The sequence below is a fragment of the Plectropomus leopardus genome, chromosome 6 (genome assembly GCF_026936395.1).
Source record: "Plectropomus leopardus strain MGB_pleo_1.0 chromosome 6, ASM2693639v1, whole genome shotgun sequence".
In the NCBI taxonomy this organism is placed as follows: domain Eukaryota; kingdom Metazoa; phylum Chordata; class Actinopteri; order Perciformes; family Serranidae; genus Plectropomus; species Plectropomus leopardus.
Genome location: NC_142181.1, coordinates 31201031 through 31219625, shown reverse-complemented (window position 1 = coordinate 31219625; position 18595 = coordinate 31201031). Strand labels below are relative to the sequence as shown.

General features: G+C 40.6%; 1 protein-coding gene across 5 annotated transcripts; it reads left to right on the top strand.

Annotated features, from left to right (window-relative positions):
* Positions 1-711: 711 nt before the first annotated feature.
* On the top strand, positions 712-17814 carry prdm10 (PR domain containing 10). Of its 5 annotated transcripts, none has more exons than XM_088079205.1 (23): positions 712-787; positions 1936-2077; positions 2706-2867; positions 3131-3190; positions 3280-3384; positions 4504-4678; positions 4959-5200; positions 5533-5733; positions 7071-7143; positions 7248-7365; positions 7463-7583; positions 7842-8111; positions 8449-8793; positions 9410-9565; positions 9665-9844; positions 9925-10035; positions 10260-10460; positions 10607-10750; positions 10995-11165; positions 11783-11920; positions 12043-12220; positions 12330-12430; positions 15658-17814. In XM_088079205.1, the coding sequence occupies exons 2-23, from the start codon at positions 2006-2008 to the stop codon at positions 15844-15846; spliced, it is 3513 nt and encodes a 1170-aa protein (XP_087935331.1). In that variant the 5' UTR covers positions 712-787; positions 1936-2005; the 3' UTR covers positions 15847-17814. The 5 variants fall into 5 exon arrangements, with proteins under 5 accessions (XP_087935331.1, XP_087935332.1, XP_042342690.2 ...); XM_088079206.1 differs by lacking the exon at positions 712-787 and adding an exon at positions 799-815; XM_042486756.2 differs by lacking the exon at positions 712-787 and adding an exon at positions 914-1056.
* The last annotated feature ends 781 nt before the right edge of the window (positions 17815-18595 follow it).

Genomic DNA, 18595 nt, shown 5'->3' with positions numbered 1-18595 from the left:
AAGAACCAGATCTGTTACTTATATTCAAGACTCTATTTTCTCCAAGAATGGACAGCATATAATTAAACTGTTGAATATCTTAGCTTAATTTTACATTCATATATAACTTTTTTTTTTTTTTTTTAAGAAATTGCCCTCATATACCACGTTAAAAAGTCAGATCTAGATAAATATCCTGAAAAAATATCAAACTTAAAAAGATGTAATAAAAATGTACCAAAACTATAAATTTATGGAAATTTTACAGCTTTAATAAATATATCTAATTAACTTAACCCCTATATGTGTCAATGTGTGTTCATACCGTCTATTTTATTTTTGTTTAGTCTCGTTTGTACCTACTTGTCTCGTTACCTTAATTTGTAAATTTTTCTTTTGACCATTGAATGTACTGTTTTAAAAATGTTAACAAAAAGTTTTTAAAAAAGAAGAAAAAAAGGAAGAAAAAGAAAGAAAAAAGATCAGATAACCTTTTTGGACAACTGCTTTATTTCAATTGGACGACTTCGGTGTTTAATTTTTCTGATTGGCTAAACTACAATCGATCATAAAGTTATAAAGACTATCAATGAACATGTTGGCGATAACATTGGTAACCGCTCAAACATATTTTTATTTCATCTCGACGATTATGTAGACTGTTTGGTGACAGCAGTGTTTAAAAATGTCCCAAATTGCTTCGGCTCCTCAGTAAATATCCACCAATCAGAGGCCACGCTCTTGCGTGTTGCTAGGCAGATTATGTTAATATATGCAATGCAGCCATCTCTGCAGCTACCATTCTGAGGTAAGAACAACTACGCTTTCCACTAAATGTAAGAAAACTAGGAACTGGTTCACGGCCACCTGTGTAGCTCGACTGCTCGGTAGTGTTTCTGTTGATATATATTTAATGTGCGGGTCGTTTGGGCGCGTTTGTACCAGAAGAAAATATGCGTTTTTTCCTTTAGGTCTCTCGGATGTGGTTGTTGTTGTTAGTCCCACCCAAAATGGAGCCCGGTCTTCCTTGTACACAGCAGACTTGAAGGGCTGGGCTCAACTAGGATGGGGGCACGGGTGGGTCTACCCAAATAATTCGTGTCTTCACTGCTTCAAATCCACTTTTGTTAAAAATCGCTGAATGCGGTGCACGTCCTGGAGCCTGACAAGTTATGTTAAGCTCCAAGGTCGGCCTTACACCGGGACTATATGGCCGTAACGCTAATGTTGCGGTGCGGTAAATGCCCGGGTTTCTATAGTGCTGGTTTGTGTGGTATGGTCCAGTTGGGACTGAGAACCTGCGGGGTTAAAATAGGGGGGAATTGAATTTATTATTGATTATACCAACTAGATTCCTGAATGAGTTTACAGAGTTGTGGTTTTCCACGGTGGCTTTTGTTCCGACTCGCGGTTGTATTTAGACACCGTTTCCCGGGCGGCCTCGTGAGCAAACGTTAACCGCATTTTCCCTCGTACCCCCGCTGAGAGTCCTGTGTGACCGCTCTGCAACCGAGTGACATGCTGCTTTATTTTGGCGTGCATGTCCTGTCAGCCGGGCAAAACTGTGTCTGGAGACCCAAATATCTGTGTTGCAGCGTGCACGTGGGGTGAATTCAGGGCCACTTTGTTCGGAGATGGCTGCTGCAGTGCCTCATTGTTGCAGCCAAATAGCTACTGCCCAATATGACTTTGATACAGCTGCAACAGCAGATGCTCCATCATCCATTCACGAGATTACCCCAGACCATATGCACATTTATTCAGAAAACCACCACTGTTTAAATTTTCATAAAGCTGTTTCATGGTTCTGTAAATGTTAACACCTCCTCGTACTGGAATAGCATTAAAACCCAAATGTAGCCTTCCATTATCTTACTTTGTATCAGTTATTGTCACCATGTAGCATTATTATTGTTATTAATATCAAACCAGTCCTATTGTCTGTGTGCATTACAGGCGTCCCTGGCTGTCTCAAAATCGAAGAGACAGGTGACGTGGTTGGCGACAGGCCTGGCACTGTGCTGCCATGGAGACCAAGCAGGAGCCCTCCGCTGTGTGGAGTCAGACTTCTAATAATGATTCAGGCAACGGCACACAGGTCTGAAGTGTCCCCGAAGTGCTATATTAGAGTCAATATTTTAGAGGCAATAGAATAAGGTTACAGTGCATTTAATACATCAGTGGACAATTTAAGCATCTTATAATTTGTCTTTCTTACACAGTCACACTCAGCAGACACTCCCCTCTGTCCACTGAACCTAGTTTCAACCAAATCCCAAAATTCACCATCCATTCAGCTAAGATTACATAGAGTGCCTCATGCAATCGCCAGAAGTAAAAAACTAATGTTAGGCTATAACGAACTACTACTACTGTTATGGCAATAGTCTGAAAGTCTTTTTAATTTGTGTTAACCACAGGCCTGATTTTAGGCTTCTAACCCGTTAAAAAATACCCCATTGACTTTGAGACGAGGGTACCGGAGGTGCCGAAATGCTAATTTTCTGGATTTTAGGAGTCATTGTTTGGGTTCTCTATGGAGGGATTTTTCAAGTCGTCATTTCTTTACCCTCCAGGAGGACTTGAGAAGGACATAAATTCACCATCTCTTATTCAATACTCACATATTAAGTTTATGGAGGATTAATGAAGGGTGAGTCACATTCAGTGTGTAATGATTTTGCCGCTAGTTGAAAGCCTTTGTGTCCTGTTCACACGTGTTGCAGGTGCATTTTGAAGGCGGCACAGTGGCCCAGATAGTGTACAGTGGCGATCAGGCGGACCGGGGACAGCAGCAGGTGGTTTATACAGCAGATGGGAACTCCTACACCTCAGTGGAGTCTGCAGAGCACACACTGGTTTACATACATCCTGCAGATGGCACTCAAGTAAGAAGGGCCTTTATTAAAAGTAGAGACATTTTAACTGTTATCTGGAGCATTTAGATAACACAACATGCACTGATGATCAGGTGGGGTTAAAACAAAAACCATGCCTTTTATGGTAGAGTAACATGTGAACACATATTGTGAAAATTTAAGAAACGTCTGTCAAAAGCTTCATGTATTTTTTTATTTTTGTTTGTAAAATTCACAACATGCATGTGGCCCTGCAAGATATGCTCACAGCGCTGTATTACATTTTCTTTCAGACTGTATTTGCTGATCAGCCACAAGTTGCTTACATCCAGCAGGATGGTACAACGCAGCAGGTAAGTTTACCAAGTACTGTCGCGTCATTAACAAGCAATTTACCACCTGTTCTTTATTGAACCTGAAAGCATTGCAATTTCATTCATAGGTCACAGTTCTGCTGCCCAGCGGACAAAACATGAATGCTGCCAATTTGCATGTCCTCAGTAATGTAGCCGAGGCTCCCCAAGCCATCCTGGAGCCTGTTTCCCAGGTGAGAACAGAGTGTTTTACAAACAAGTAAATAGTATGTCTGTTCTTATGTTAGCATGCATAGGGCCTATAGTAGGAAAAGTTAAGTGGACACAAGCACAAATTGTTTTGTGATGTATTTACACAATAATAGCTGATTATACTGTTAGTCTGGCAGGTAAGTGGTCTAACTTGGTGCAGTATACATGTGATTTACATTTAAGTATTTACATCACAGATAATTATAATGGCATATGATGCACAAGAATAAAAAACAAAAATTGCCCATGCTGAAATTCATTGCAGCAGAATGATCCAGTTTCTTTTAGCATCGGAGGGCAAAATTAGCATGACCAGCCATTTTTTGCTCTCTCCAGCTTAGGTTCTAGAGGATCTCTGTCAGACACAACCTCTTGCACAGTCCAGGCGCCTGCGGCCTTCGTGTCTTCACGCTGCATTTCTTAGGCTGAATATTCTGGCTTGTATAATTACAGTTGAATATAGTCAGCCAAAATACTGTAAAATGTATCCTCATCCACAAGATCCTCTGCACTCGTTTGGGATGCCAGAACATACATACACATCTAGAGTATATCCCCTGGCTACCCAGAGGTGAAGACTAGAAATCTAAGCTGAAATAGCCTGTAGTACTTCCTTGCCTCCAGCTAAGTCACTCTCACTTCAATTGACAACACTGGAAGCAGGAAGAACAACAGATTTTGCAGCTGCAAACTTGACTTTCTCAATCAATATAGTGAGCACTGAGGAATTTATTTATTCAATTCAATCAATCACATTTACCATCAACACTGATTGGACATCCACATAAAACGTGGTGAGTTTTCCCTTTAATTTGAGATTTTGATTTCACCACCAGTCCCTCAGGAAGAATATAAATGATTTTTTTCTTGACCTGACAACCACAGTATTTTGATGTGCTCAGAAGATCATACATAAAAAGTATCTAGTTGTCTAAAACTAGCCACGTATACATTTATTTATTCTTTATATACGTTTTGTTGCTTGTTGCATGTGAACAAGCCAGGCCTGAATATATTACCTTGTCAGTGTTTCCCTAACAAATGAATAAACAGAAAAGTTGAGTGAATATTAACTCTGCGAAATGATCAAACACACACAGGAGCAGCTGTCTGTGTCCAACTCACTCCCTTCCATGGCTGACATGGGGGACCCCCCAACCAGTCCCCTCGGGGCCACGGACTCAACAGATGATTCTGACGAAGACGAGGATGAAGACTCTGAGATGGATGATTGGGAACCTCGTCAGCCTCAGTCATTCAACCCTCACAGCCTGTGTGAGTGATGTCGTCCACGGTTGTAACACAGTCGTAACACAGTCGTGGTTTGTCAGGAGTCGCTCATTCAGAGCAGACAGCAGAGGATGTTTGAGTCTTTTCTGTGTCTTGACGAGAAATAATGGTCTACTTATTACACTCAGCTCAGTGACTTGGCCTTCCCTCCTTGTAGTTTTTTTTTTTGCTGCATCATTTAAAAACACAAATACATACTTGTTGATTTTACATACCTGTTGTGGTAATTTTTGTCCTGATGATTTTTCCTTTTGTGGCCTCTCAGGGTGTGAAGAGTGCAATTGTGCAAACTCCTCTGTGTGTCTGAAGCATGGCCCTCTGCATCCCATCCCCAACCGGCCAGTGATGTCCAAGGCCCGGGCCAGTCTGCCTCTGGTCCTCTACATCGATCGGTTCATGGGTGGAGTGTTCTCCAAAAGACGCATCCCAAAGCGCACACAGTTTGGCCCTGTGGAGGGACCCCTGGTTCCTCAGAGTGAACTGCAGGACCACTACATTCATCTCAAAGTAAATCATTGCTCTAAATTATTCATTTCTTTATGGTTGTTGATGAGCTCTTAAGTTGTGCATTTTTTATTTTGGTATTCAGCTGCACACAGAATTGTGAAGTTATTGCTTTACAAACACCCAGAAGCGAAAAGGACCAAATCTGTAGTTAAACTGTCCTAACCAAGAAAAAAAGGAAATCTGTTTTATAATTGAGAATGTTTGATAGGAAAGTGCTGAGTAAGTAGGAACTGACAAAGACCCTGTATACACAAGCATATGTGATTTAAGGTTGCTCTTTTTAAATCTGTCTCTATTTCTAATCTGTTTTTTTTTTTTGCTTGTTGTGTTAGCTGTGCATGCTTGATGCAGAGAAAGATGGAGAGAAGTCTGACGACATGTGGTTGGACCTTTCTGATGAGGACAGCTGTAACTGGATGATGTTTGTGAGACCTGCTCAGAACCACTTGGAGCAGAACCTGGTGGCCTATCAGTACGGCTCAGAGATATTTTACACGACCATCAAAAACATTCAACCCAAACAAGAGCTCAAGGTAAGTCCCATGAAGTGCAGATGGTGTGTTCCATTGCGTATACAGTGTGCCAATTTATCCTGCTTCTTATATTGTTCTCTATGCTTTTCCACTCTGTGTAAAGCAATGAAACAAAGTCTATACTCCTGTATGCTCCCTGCCCACCACCCAACAGCAGGCATGCAAAGTTAGCAACTACCTGGTAAGGAAATTTAGTTCAGGTGGCCCTCTTAATCCAAAAACAGATATTTCCCCCCCTCCGTTAAAAAAAAAAAAAAAATCTGTCCATGTGAGCTTCGGTTTATAAAATATTTCTGTTCTGAATGCAAAAATGACTCTTAACGCTTGTCAGCATTAGCCAGGGTTCCCACGGATCCTTAAACAGTTTTAAAAGGCATTAAATTCCTTAATTGCCTTTAAAATGTCTTTATTGAATCTTTCAAAAGCCTTAAAAATGGTTATACACTGAAGTTAGGATTGGTATCAGTCTTTTTTTCTGATGTTGCATGGCAAAAGCTCAAATTAATGGGTTATTTAAAAAAAAAACCCAACAAAAATGTACCAAATGCCTCTTGCATTAACATCACGAAAGAGTTTTATGATACAATAAATATTTGAAAAATGAAATAAAATCCATGATGTCAGTGCATGTTTTTTATATTGGCTACTGAAAAATTAGTCTTAAATCCCACTTTTCTTAAGTTAAAGGAACCCTGATTAGCCGTCCACTGCAGTGTCCCCTCATCACAAAGGTAGTAAAGTGAACAGGCTAACATTACCTTGTTTAAAACAGCTACTTGAGACTTAATCACTGATGATTTCCTTTAGATATAAGGATGAAGGAGCTTACTCAAAGATAAAATTGATGCTCTGGACATGCGAAAGTTTTCCTACCACTCATAATCAAACCCACTTTCAAAAATTGTCCCACCATCTTCTGATTTGACCGGACCTAATACAAAACCGTTGTTCTAACAGACTTTGAGGTGGACCAGATAGCACTGGCCACAGCAGACAGCTCTGTTTATCCGTGATTTTGTTTGACCAAGTAGTGCTAGCAAAATTTAAACAAACCCATAGCCCACTGCTAGAGTGCTTATTATTAGTGACCTGAAACTAAGTTTCGCGTGAACAAATGGTCAGAAAGTAGAGGAAAATATCTGTTTACAAAAATATCTGTATAGTTGTAGACAGCTGCTCAGCCATAAGTCTGATATCTCATAACTTAAGAGCCAGATATTTAACACAGGAGGTTGAAACAAACCAGAGCTGAAACAAGAGTGAGTCATTGCCAGTAAATAAATGATTTCTGAATAGGTCAGTGTAATTAGTGTTTTTAATGAAGTATTCCTCTGCAGGTGTGGTATGCGGCATCATATGCAGAGTTTGTCAATCAGAAGATCTACAGTGTTACAGAAGAAGAGAGAAAAGGTGAGCCTCTGCATGCAATACTTATTAAGCTCATTTAGCCATTACAAATGTCTACAACAGTAGTAGTGGTTGTTCCTGGTCCTCAATTTCTGTTGTTCCTGTAGTGCTCCGGGAACAAGAGAAGAACTGGCCTTGTTATGAGTGTAACCGGCGCTTTGTGAGTTCCGAACAACTGCAGCAACATCTCAACATGCATGACGACAAGTTAAACTCTGTTACCAGGTAAAACATCTTGTCTTCACCTTATTTGATATTTTCTGTTGCATTTCTACCGCATTTAAGCCCAAATTATGTGTTCATTGTTACTTTACTCTCTCAGATCCAGAGGCCGGGGTCGAGGAAGAGGCAGGAGGAGATTTGGGACAGGAAGAAGACCGGGACGCCCACCTAAATTTATACGTTTGGATCCACCAGGAGACGCTGGTGGGGATAAGACAACAGTAAGGGGCACATTAATACTTGCTGTGTTGAATAATCGATTAGAAGTTGATGGACTCTATTGTGACCGACCTTTTTAAATATAACAAAAACGCACATCAGGAGTTATAGTGAGTTGCTGATCACTTCAGGATTGTTCATGTTGATCTTAAAGAAGACTTGAGCGCCGAAATGTCATCATTGAAATAAAAGAAATACATATGGAGCCGAAGTGTGAGATGTTTGTTTTCTGTGACTGACCTCTTAACCTTTTTAATCAGGAGATGCTGGAATTGACGGAGAAGCCGCTGGAGGAGCGCATGGAAGGCGCTCAGAATGGGCTGAAGGTGGTGGAGATGGAGTCGGAGGCAGAGGCTGGGACTGAGACAGAGGGCCAGCTTCTTCCTCCTGCAGGGGAACCGGTCCCAGAGTCTGTCACCCCACCCTCCAGCACGGATCTGCAAGTTCCACTAAAGGAGGACCCCACACAGAGCAGCCAATCAGACGCCCACCTCACATCTCAGGACATGCGCCGTGCCAAGAGGATACGGGTAAGACTGCTGTGTTCACTGAAATGCAAGTGTTTTATTTGCAGTTATAGTGGCCATGATTTGCTTTACAACAGTGTGTCTTTCTTCCTCAATGTGCACTTCGCCCAAAGATGGATGTGCAGGTAGGTAGGACATGGAGGAGGCAGAAAAACATTTGGTTCAAAGATTCCTTTTGTCATATCCCATGTTGATAATGTTCATGACATTTCAGGAAGTATCCCCTCCTGCACAAACCATTTCATATATCAGCCTCTTCCCACGTCACAGCAGATCTATGTCACAAAACACTCTTCGGGTTTTCTGTTAGTAGTTTCTCTCTTTGTTTTATCCATCCCAGAATGCAGCACTGCAGCACCTTTTCATTAGGAAGAGTTTCCGTCCTTTTAAATGCACCCATTGTGGCAAGGCCTTCCGGGACAAAGACAAGCTTGATCAGCATCTGCGGGTCCACGGCCGGGACGCCTATGCCTTTTCCTGCCACATTTGCAGCAAGAGTTTCATGAGTGACTCGGCCCTGGAGGACCATCTACTGGTGCACACGGAGAACCGCTCCTACTCTTGTCTCTTATGCCCAGAGACCTTTGAAAGGCTGGACCTGCTCAAAGACCACGTAGGTGTGCACGCTGTGGACGGCTGCTTCACATGCCCTTCCTGCAAGAAGACGTTTACTGACTTTATCCAGGTTAGTAATAAATGTCTTATAGTGATTAAGTTAGAACTGAGCAAAGGTTAGGTAGAAATGGCCAGACACACCAAAATGACATCAGAGAAAAAGTGGCAATGAAAGCCCACTGCTGTGTTGCCTCATGTCGCTGGGTCTTAGCTAAAAAGTTGCACATGAAAACACCAAACCGACAGCCAACCCCCCATACCAACAGATGGCGGTGGTCTGTATTCATCATTCAAAACGGGAAACCGGAAGACTGCCATGGGGCTAGTTAGCCAGTTAGCACATTAACAATACAATCAAATGTTAAAAGAACAAAGCATGTTTACTTCACGGCAATGAACAACATTAACAACCACAAAATGTTTCGGTGAAAGAGCTCAATGACAGAAGAAAAACAGTCTTCCCTCATATAACAAGTTTGTTTCAACCTCACTCCCTCTTGACTTAAGCCCTTTGTTTACATTTTTCACTTCTATTGTGCTGAACTGAACTGTGACGAGGGCCGCTGGCACTTGCTGTTAGCCCAATGTGGACTGACGGACGACTGTCAACTTGGTGTGTCATGGCCTTAAAATAAGAAATTTACACATTTACTCACGTTTACATACATTTACCATGTTCTCCTTAGGTGAAGAAGCATATCCGCTGCTTCCACTCAGAAAAGATTTTCCAGTGCCCAGACTGTGAAAAGGCCTTCTGCCGGCCGGACAAGCTGCGTTTGCACATGTTACGCCACTCTGACCGCAAGGACTTCCTGTGCTCAACATGTGGCAAACAATTCAAGGTGAGATGAATAGATAGAGCATTGCAAGATAACTGTCGGTAGTATTAGTTTCTAGCTTTGTGAGCTCTTGTGTGACAATTGATCTCCTGTGGCATTAAGAGGAAAGATAAGCTGCGGGAGCACATGCAGCGCATGCACAATCCTGACAGAGAGGCCAAGAAGGCTGACAGAATCCACCGCTCCAAAACCCTCAAACTGAAGGTGCCCACCACTGACTTTGAGAGCTTCATGTTCAAATGCAGAGTGTGCATGATGGGATTCAGGCGCAGAGGCATGCTGGTGAGCAACAGCTTACAGAAAGCTTTTTTGTTTGTTTAAATTGAACTCCAGTACACTCAGCTTTATTTTCCTGGTTACAGGTCAATCATCTGTCCAAGCGTCATCCAGAGATGCGTATTGATGATGTGCCTGAGCTCACGCTGCCAATTATCAAGCCCAACAGGGACTACTTCTGCCAGTATTGTGACAAGGTTTGTTTTTCCCATCCTGCCATATGAACTTTTAGTTTTGGAGAAGACTTTCATTGGCATTCGTTATCCATGTTATTTCATTATTTATCAAAAAATATATGTAATATTTATCATGAAGTTCATGCCTTGAATAATACTTGCAAACTCTGCTTCACCTCAAACTCTCAACCTGAGCTTTCAGTATGATAATTAGGAATCGATCTGATGGGCTGATATCTCTTTAGGTGTATAAAAGTGCCAGTAAGAGGAAAGCACACATACTGAAGAACCACCCTGGGGCAGAATTGCCTCCCAGCATCCGTAAGTTGCGTCCCGCTGCTCCTGGTGAGCCAGACCCCATGTTGAGCACACACACACAGCTGACTGGCACCATCGCCACTGCACCGGTCTGTTGCCCTCACTGTGCCAAACAGTACAGCAGCAAGGTCAGTATGAAGCTCTGTCAAAGATGTTATAAATATTTATACAGGGATTGATTCAAGCTCTGTGTTTGCAGTCTTTTACAATTTTATGCTGTGTCTTGGACAATCCAAGACCCCAACTGATAACTTTCTGTTTGCTTGTATCTCAGACTAAGATGGTTCAGCACATCAGGAAGAAGCATCCAGAGTTTGCCCAACTTGCAAACACCATCCAGACTCCACTGACTACAGCTGTCATCAGTAGTGCCCCTGCTGTCATCAGTGCAGATGGTACCACAGCTGAGGCTGTAGTGGTAAGAAACTGTTCATAACATACATGTTGAGCACCAACACCCAGTGGTTTTTTGAAAACTAATATTACAGAAACAAAAAAGTGGTAATAGCAAAGAACAAAGCTACATAGTGCAAAAAAGAGTTATAAATTATAGAAAACTGGACTCAGTGCAGCAGAAACAAGACAGTAAAGAAGACAGATAGAAAGAAGTGTCAACTGATACATACCAGATATTATAACTTAATGATTTATTTCCTTTACAGACCACAGACTTGCTGACCCAGGCCATGACGGAGCTTTCTCAAACACTGACCACAGACTACCGCACAGCACAGGGAGACTACCAGAGAATCCAGTACATCCCAGTCTCTCAGGCAGGAGGCAACCTGTCTCAGCCACAACACATTCAGCTGCAGGTGGTGCAGGTGGCTCCGGTAAGACCCAGGATCTGATCTGAGGCCTAGATTTTTTAATTTTTTAAAATTTTTTATCGTATGTATCTGGGGAAAGCTGACTGAGCAACTCAACAACATCCTGCTGCACAATCACAGTTATATACTTTGATATTTGGTAACTCACCGATAAACAAGTAATAACTTTTTTTTTAATAAACTAATTCATTAAGTTAGTTGCTTAGCAAAAATGCAAACCATTCTATGGTTCCAGCTTTTAAAATTTGCTGCTTTTTTTGTGGTTTATGCTCATGGTACACTGTACATTTTTGAGTATGGGGCTGCTGGTCAGACAAAACAAACAAATGTAAATATATTACCTAGTGCTATGGGATTTTGTGATATTTTTTCTACCATTTTTGATGCTTAAAATAACCACTATCCACATTGAAAATTCTTACTGCTATAGCATGTAGGCTTGAAATGTTTCAGCAGGTGAACTATATTTTATTCCCTGTTGTATTTTGAAAATATAGTTTGCAGGTAAAATATTTGAAGTAACCTGTTTTATTTAGCAATATTTATAAAATAGTTGTCTTGTGGTGTATTGACTAATGTGGAAAACAGTAAATAATAGTTGTTTTCTGTGTTTATTATAGGCTTCCTCCCCACATTCTCAGCACCAGACAGTAGATGTGAGCCAGCTGCATGACCCTCATGGCTACAGCCAGCACTCCATCCAGGTACAACACATCCAGGTCAACGAGCCCTCAGGCACTGGACAAGGAGCCACCCAGGTAAATCCTCAATACTCCATAATAGTCATCATATTTGAACATAAAATAACATACAATGTGGGCCCAATAGTGCTAAGTTTTATAACAAAATACGAACGAAATATCTCTTCACTCTCTTCCAGGTCACTGGTCAGCCTCTAAGCCCCACCTCCCAGCAGCCCAGTCAGGAACTGAGCCCCACTCAGCTGACCCCTGTGACCTTAGCTCAGAGCCAAACTCTGCAGACCAGCAGCACCCAGCAGCAGCAGGGGACTGTACAGCATGCTTACATACCCGGGAACTGGAACTACCGAGGCTACTGTGAGTCACACATGTGCTCCCATATCGTCTAGTCAGACTCTATGTCTTGATGGCTCTATACGCTCTGATAAATTTCTTGTCAGGTTAATATGTTAACCTCTTACTGTAGCAGCGTCTGAGATCCAGATGATGGCTCTACCTCACGCACAATATGTGATCGCAGAGGCCAGCACACCTGTATCTGGAGTGAACAGCAACCAGGTGAAAACGGTGAGTGAATGCTGTCTGATACCTGTTAGATGAAAGTGAGAAGTACATTTTGGCTGTGATAAGGAAATCACTGATCACTGTGTTGCAGTTTTATTTTTACACCCATGTTCTTATAAGGCTAACACTGCAGCTGAAAGTGTTAGACCTCCAGACAAAAAAATCAAAAGGGTTAATAAAAAGTGACAATGGCTATAATGATAGATGGCTACATGGATATGTAGTAAGAAGAAGGTCCTGAAGCTGACACCTACTTGGGAATTCTTAACACCCCTGTTACAACAAATAAATCTTAGTTTGAATAAATGAAAAAATGGTTTGCTTCACACCAGAATCTTCTTTAAATGTATCCCAGCAATTTGTATTCTGTATATTTGTTTACTGTATACTTACTTTAACTCTTTAGCTATATAAGATGTATATGGTATTTGCTCACATGATGTGGCTCCATGATTGCACATCAGTCTCCTTACAGATGACTGAGCTTGATGAAGCACATGTAAAATGTTTTGTTCATTACTTGTGAAAATGTAGAAAAAAATTGTAAGCCGCATTTACATTGCCTGTTCAAGGCAGGAATATAACACTGTTATGCCGCCTCGCTATTCTGTACATAATGTCCGATCGCGGAAAGGGGGGACAGAATGGTTTCGCCATTGAAGCGGGAATGGAAGTAGTAACAGCACTGCAGTTGTAGCAAGAAGTGGCTAATACAAAGAAGAAGAACAGCAGCCACAAATGTACACAAACTGGGAAAACAATGACATTCAGGAGCTTGTTAACCTCTGAGCAGAGGACAAAGTCAGCCGCCAGGGATGGTAAATGATTGTGATTGACATGTTCTGCCTTTGTTATTGTTAATAATAATCAAAGTGTTTTTATTGATTTTCACATTCAGACATCAAACCTCCATTCAAACCAAGATAATAGGGCTGAACTTATTCATCACAAATGTAGAACTAAACTACAGACAAAACAGTGACAAGACAAATCATACTAATACTAAACATCAGACACACCCACCACCCATGATAATAAGAAGAAAATAGATGACAAAATAAATTAATTAATTAAAAAATGAATAAATAAAATTAAATTAAAAAAAAAAAAAAAAAGAGAGAGATGGGGAGGGGGAAAGGGGGGAGGGGTCAGAAGCTGCCAATTATGTTGGAGCAGCTGAAAGCTCCTGTTCAAAGTGAGAAATAAAAGGCTGCCAGACCTTAGAAAATCTCTTAGTGTTGCCCTGCAATGTAAATCTAAGGTGTTCTAATTTCAGGTGTGCCATCACCACCTCCATCCATCGTTCGTGAGATGGCGGTGTTGCCTTTATCCAGTTAAATAAAATTAATCTCCTGGCCAACAACGAAGAAAATGCTATTGCTTTCCTTTGAGCAGTCGTTAGTTGTGCTTCCCCTGGTGCCACACCAAAGATGGCTGCCAGAGGGGTGGGCTCTATATTTCTGTTATAAACGGATGAGAAGGTTTTGAAAATTTTGGCCCAAAACTCTTTCAGCCTGTGACAAGACCAGAACATGTGACATATGTTGGCTGGCACCTGTTTACATCTAGGACAAGTCGGATCAGCCCCCTGATAAATTCTTGCTAGTTTGTCCCTTGAAAAATGAAGTCTGTGTAACACCTTAAATTGTATCAATCCGTGTCTAACACATACAGAGGAAGAGTGTATTAGTTCTACTGCCCATCTCCAGTCAACTTCCGATATGTCCAATTCTAACTCTTCCTCCCATTTCGTTTTTATGTAATCGAGGGGTGGGGAAGCCACATTCTGGATATTCACATAGATCCTGGAAATCATCCCTTTACAAGTCGGATTCATATCCAATAGTTCATCTATCCATCCGCTTTGCGGTAGCATAAGGGATGAAGAGAATGTTTTTTTCACAAATTCTCGAACCTGAAAATATCTGAGGTAGTTAGTCTTTGAGGGGATTCCATACTCTTTCTCCAGTTGAGCCGCAGACATGAATACCCCATCTTTAAAAAGGTTTTTGACACATTCCACCCCAGCTCTATACCATTCCCTAAATGCTGTTCCCCCAAGGGCCGGGGAAAACAAATGATTGCCATAGACAGGAGCAGAGAGGAGGGCATTTCTGTTTTTAAAATGTGTTCTGAACTGGACCCAAATTTTGATAGAGTCATGTACAACAGGGTTGTTTGTGTACAGGTGTTTGCTTAAGGGCAGAGAGGCGCAGACCAGGGAGCGTAGTAACACTGGGCTAGATGCATATCTTTCCATATGTACCCAAACTGGGGTTTCATCGTCATCTACCTGTGAGACCCAAAACAACAGCTTATGTATATTGGCAGCCCAATAATAGTGCATATAATTTGGTAGAGCCAGGCCTCCCTCTTCTCTCTGTCTCTCAAGGAACTCCCTTCTTATCCGGGGGACTGTTTTATTCCAGATAAAGGTGGATGTACATTTATTTAATTCTTTAAAAAATGATTTAGGGATGAAAATTGGAATTGTCTGGAACAAATAGAGGAACCGTGGCATTACAGTCATTTTAACAGAATTAATCTTCCCTGCTAATGATAGGGGGAGAGATGACCACCTCTCCATATCTAATTTTGCCTTATCCAATGTTACTTTAAAGTTATGATTAAATAAGTCTTTGTATTTACTTGTTACATTGACACCTAAGTAAGTGAATTTATCTTTGTGCGTTGTGAAAGGAAAGGACTGAAATGACAGTCTCCTCGCCTGCTTATTAATTGGGAAAAGAACACTTTTCGCTAGATTAACTTTATAACCCGAGACCTTCCCAAAGTCTTCAATAATATTCAGAGCCACTGGGATGCTTGTGGCTTTGTTATTGTTAAGAAACGATGCCAACGCACATATGTCATAGAGGCTGACGTTGTTGTGTTAGCTGTCACGCCTGTCGTACCTCTGATGGAATCTGGATGCTGAGATGCAGTGTATAATCACACACTGCAGCTGGATGTTGCCGCTGTCCTTTGGTTCTGTGTAAAAATGCAGGGGCGATAAAAAGAGGGGACTTTGTTGTGGCCCTAAATCGTAATGTCTGTGTAAAAGCGGCTATTGTTTTCCTGCATATACATCTTTTTGAAACTTTTGAGTATGGTGCTCAGATGTGAGGTAGATCCTTGACCATTTTGTTTTAGATATTTACCATTGTGGCTTATTGTATGAACTGAACGTCCATTTGTAGAACTTAAATGATCTCATCCTTGTCCTCTAGACACACTACGTTATCTCAGAGGGTCAAACTGAACTGGAGACCAAACAGGCTGTTCCTCAGAGCGCAACCCAGGCCCACACTGAACATCTGGAGCAACAGCCGACCAATCAGCAAGCCACCACGCAGTACATCATCACCACAACTACCAATGGCAGTGGCACTAGTGAAGTTCACATTACAAAACCCTGATCTGTACACTGATAAACTCTGCAAACCCAGCGCAGACCCACCGACTGATCCTGCATGTATACCTCAGCAGCTTGTATGCACATTAATGAACAAACACACAGTCATATGCACATGGATACAGACTTGTGTACATACAGAGCTGAAACGGGGATGAAATGATGACCAGCACAGTTTTATGTGTCTATAAAGTGTTAAATTACAAGCTGCCAGCCAGAATTTTGTGAAAAATAAAGTTAGTAGAGAAGAATGCAAAGTTTTGATTTTGAACAGAACATGTAAACAACAGAACATGTAACACACAGTAAGACAAAAAAGTGAACCTTTATTTTAAATACACAGCACTGAAAAACATTTTGAGTAAAGCTGTTGAAAACAAACATATCATAGTATCAAATACAGGGTTCCTGAGCACGTTTGGAAAGTATGGACAATGAAAGCGAGAATTTTAAGGTCTTGCTGTGTGAGCTACTGGAGTCTGAGGTGGTGGAAAAGCTTTATTGCTCAGTCCTTATACAGATTTGAGTGCCCATTTTACATATTTGTAAAGTTACAGACATTTCTTAAAGTGTAGTATTTGTAAATGAAATTTTGGAAAGTAATAGATCAGAGAAAGAAAGAAAATATATGAAAATACTGTATAAATCAGTCCTGTGATTGGCTTTCCAAAACAGGTCACGTTGGTTTCTGTCCAGCACAGCATCTGTTATATTGTAAGTTACCAGATAGTCTCTTATATCTGATGTGATTTGTCTTCATGGATTTCCTTTTGAGAATGTCACAGACATCTGCTTTTATTTATGTGCTGGATTGTCCTGATTTCCCCCAAAGCTTTTTTTTCATTGCCATGGTCACAACTGCAACACTTGGGTTTTTATAGTAAAATTCAGAAAAACAAACATCAGTTCCTCTCTTTCACAAAGATCACACAGTTTTCATGGATACAGTGGACCTAAAACTCTGGGATAATTCTTTTTTTTTCTTTTTTCTCCCCCCACATATCTAAAAGGTAATCATTACAGATTGAATGGCACTCCCGTGGCTGGATAGGGTCAGAAAATATGCTTTGTTACATCTGTAAACACATCCAACAGTGATGTCACTCAGTCATGGAGTACACCTGTATATCACTGCAGCAAGACGTGAAGTTAAACCACTGGAGGTCAGAAACCCCCGCCCCCCCAAGATTTTAAGGAATTTAAGTTGCTCTTTAAAAAAGAAAGATAGCGTTATCTCTTTTCTTTCCTGACACGATTCAGACTTATGAGAAACATTAAATTTTCCTCAAACCTTTTTTTAAATTTTTTTTTTAAGTTTTTGAATTGGGGTTACTTTAGAAACCAGTACAGCAACATAGCACACTTGTGATTAGTTTTGTCCTAACTGTACCAAATACAGTATGTGTTAATGAGTGTAAGTTAAAGTTAGAGTAATTTGGGGACACCATCACAGGTTTGCAACTGGACAGCTTAGGAGCTCAACATGATGCAGTGTTACAGGGTGATGACACCTTATGCTACTGTGGTAATCTATTTATCACCCTATAAAAAATATATTAAGAATTTCATTTGGGAATGATACTTTAAGGACAGCATAGTATCTTAAACACCAATAAGGGATATCGTCATTCAGCACATTGCATGTTTCCTGCACAGTTAAGTGAGAAAGCCTTGTGATCGCAATAACCAACTTAATTTTACATGAGCAAGGCAAGTCTGGTGCTGGAGCTTATCCTTTAAGTGTTAAAGTATTCTTCATTAGTTCAATAAATTCAACATGATGACGACACAGGTTAGTACATTAAATTAACGCTATTGTAAAATGCTGTTCATGTGCCCATTATTTTTATTGGTCTGTAAAAATAGACTTGTACAATGTGAAATATTGTGAGAATATTGAGAGTTTGATCATGTAAAGTGATGATTTTGTCCTTTTGTCCATGCATTGAGATTAAATTATTTTATATCTTCACATTGTGTTTTCAGTTCACTTCATTATGAATGTGTTGGACCCAGGAGCAAGTGGTGCCCAAATAATTTCATAGTGTCTTTTCGGGTAAATTTTCAGATTAACTGAAGCTTGATTTGTCTGGCATTGTCAGTCATTCTGGCTCTCACTGCTAGGAGGCAGCATAGCCACAGAAAACAAATTTTACATTAGTGATGCTTAACTTCTGCCTACCAACTATTTTTGTAATTTATATGTGAATGAGGTGTCAGAGTGCATAAAATGCATCAAAATGTGATGTGCATTGTAGTGTCAGACTCATTGTATATTTGTATTTTACATAGCCTATTAGTTTGATTGCATCGTAGCATAAGGCACACATACTTATATTTTTAAATATTTATATACGACTGCTTATTGTTTTACTATTAGTGTACTTCTATTTTACATTTTATATTTTTACATTATATGCTTATATGCCTTTGTTACAGAGTGACTGTAACAAACCACAGTTTCCCCCCAGGGATCAATAAAGTATTTCTGACTCTGATTCTGAAAATAGAGCTTGTTAAAAAAAGAATTGCCAAAAAATCCTAGAAATTGGCCCCTTGAGTCCTGTCTGAGTATCCCCGTACTACAAAATCTTACTAATACTTTATCATTACATAGAAAACAGACAGGGTCAACCACAATTATTTATGGGTGTCAATAATTTAAATTAAAATGGGCTCCCTCATATGTAAACTTCTCTCTGGTCAGGAATTTAAAGCTTTCAATTAATGATTCCAACAGGTTGTTTACTGGG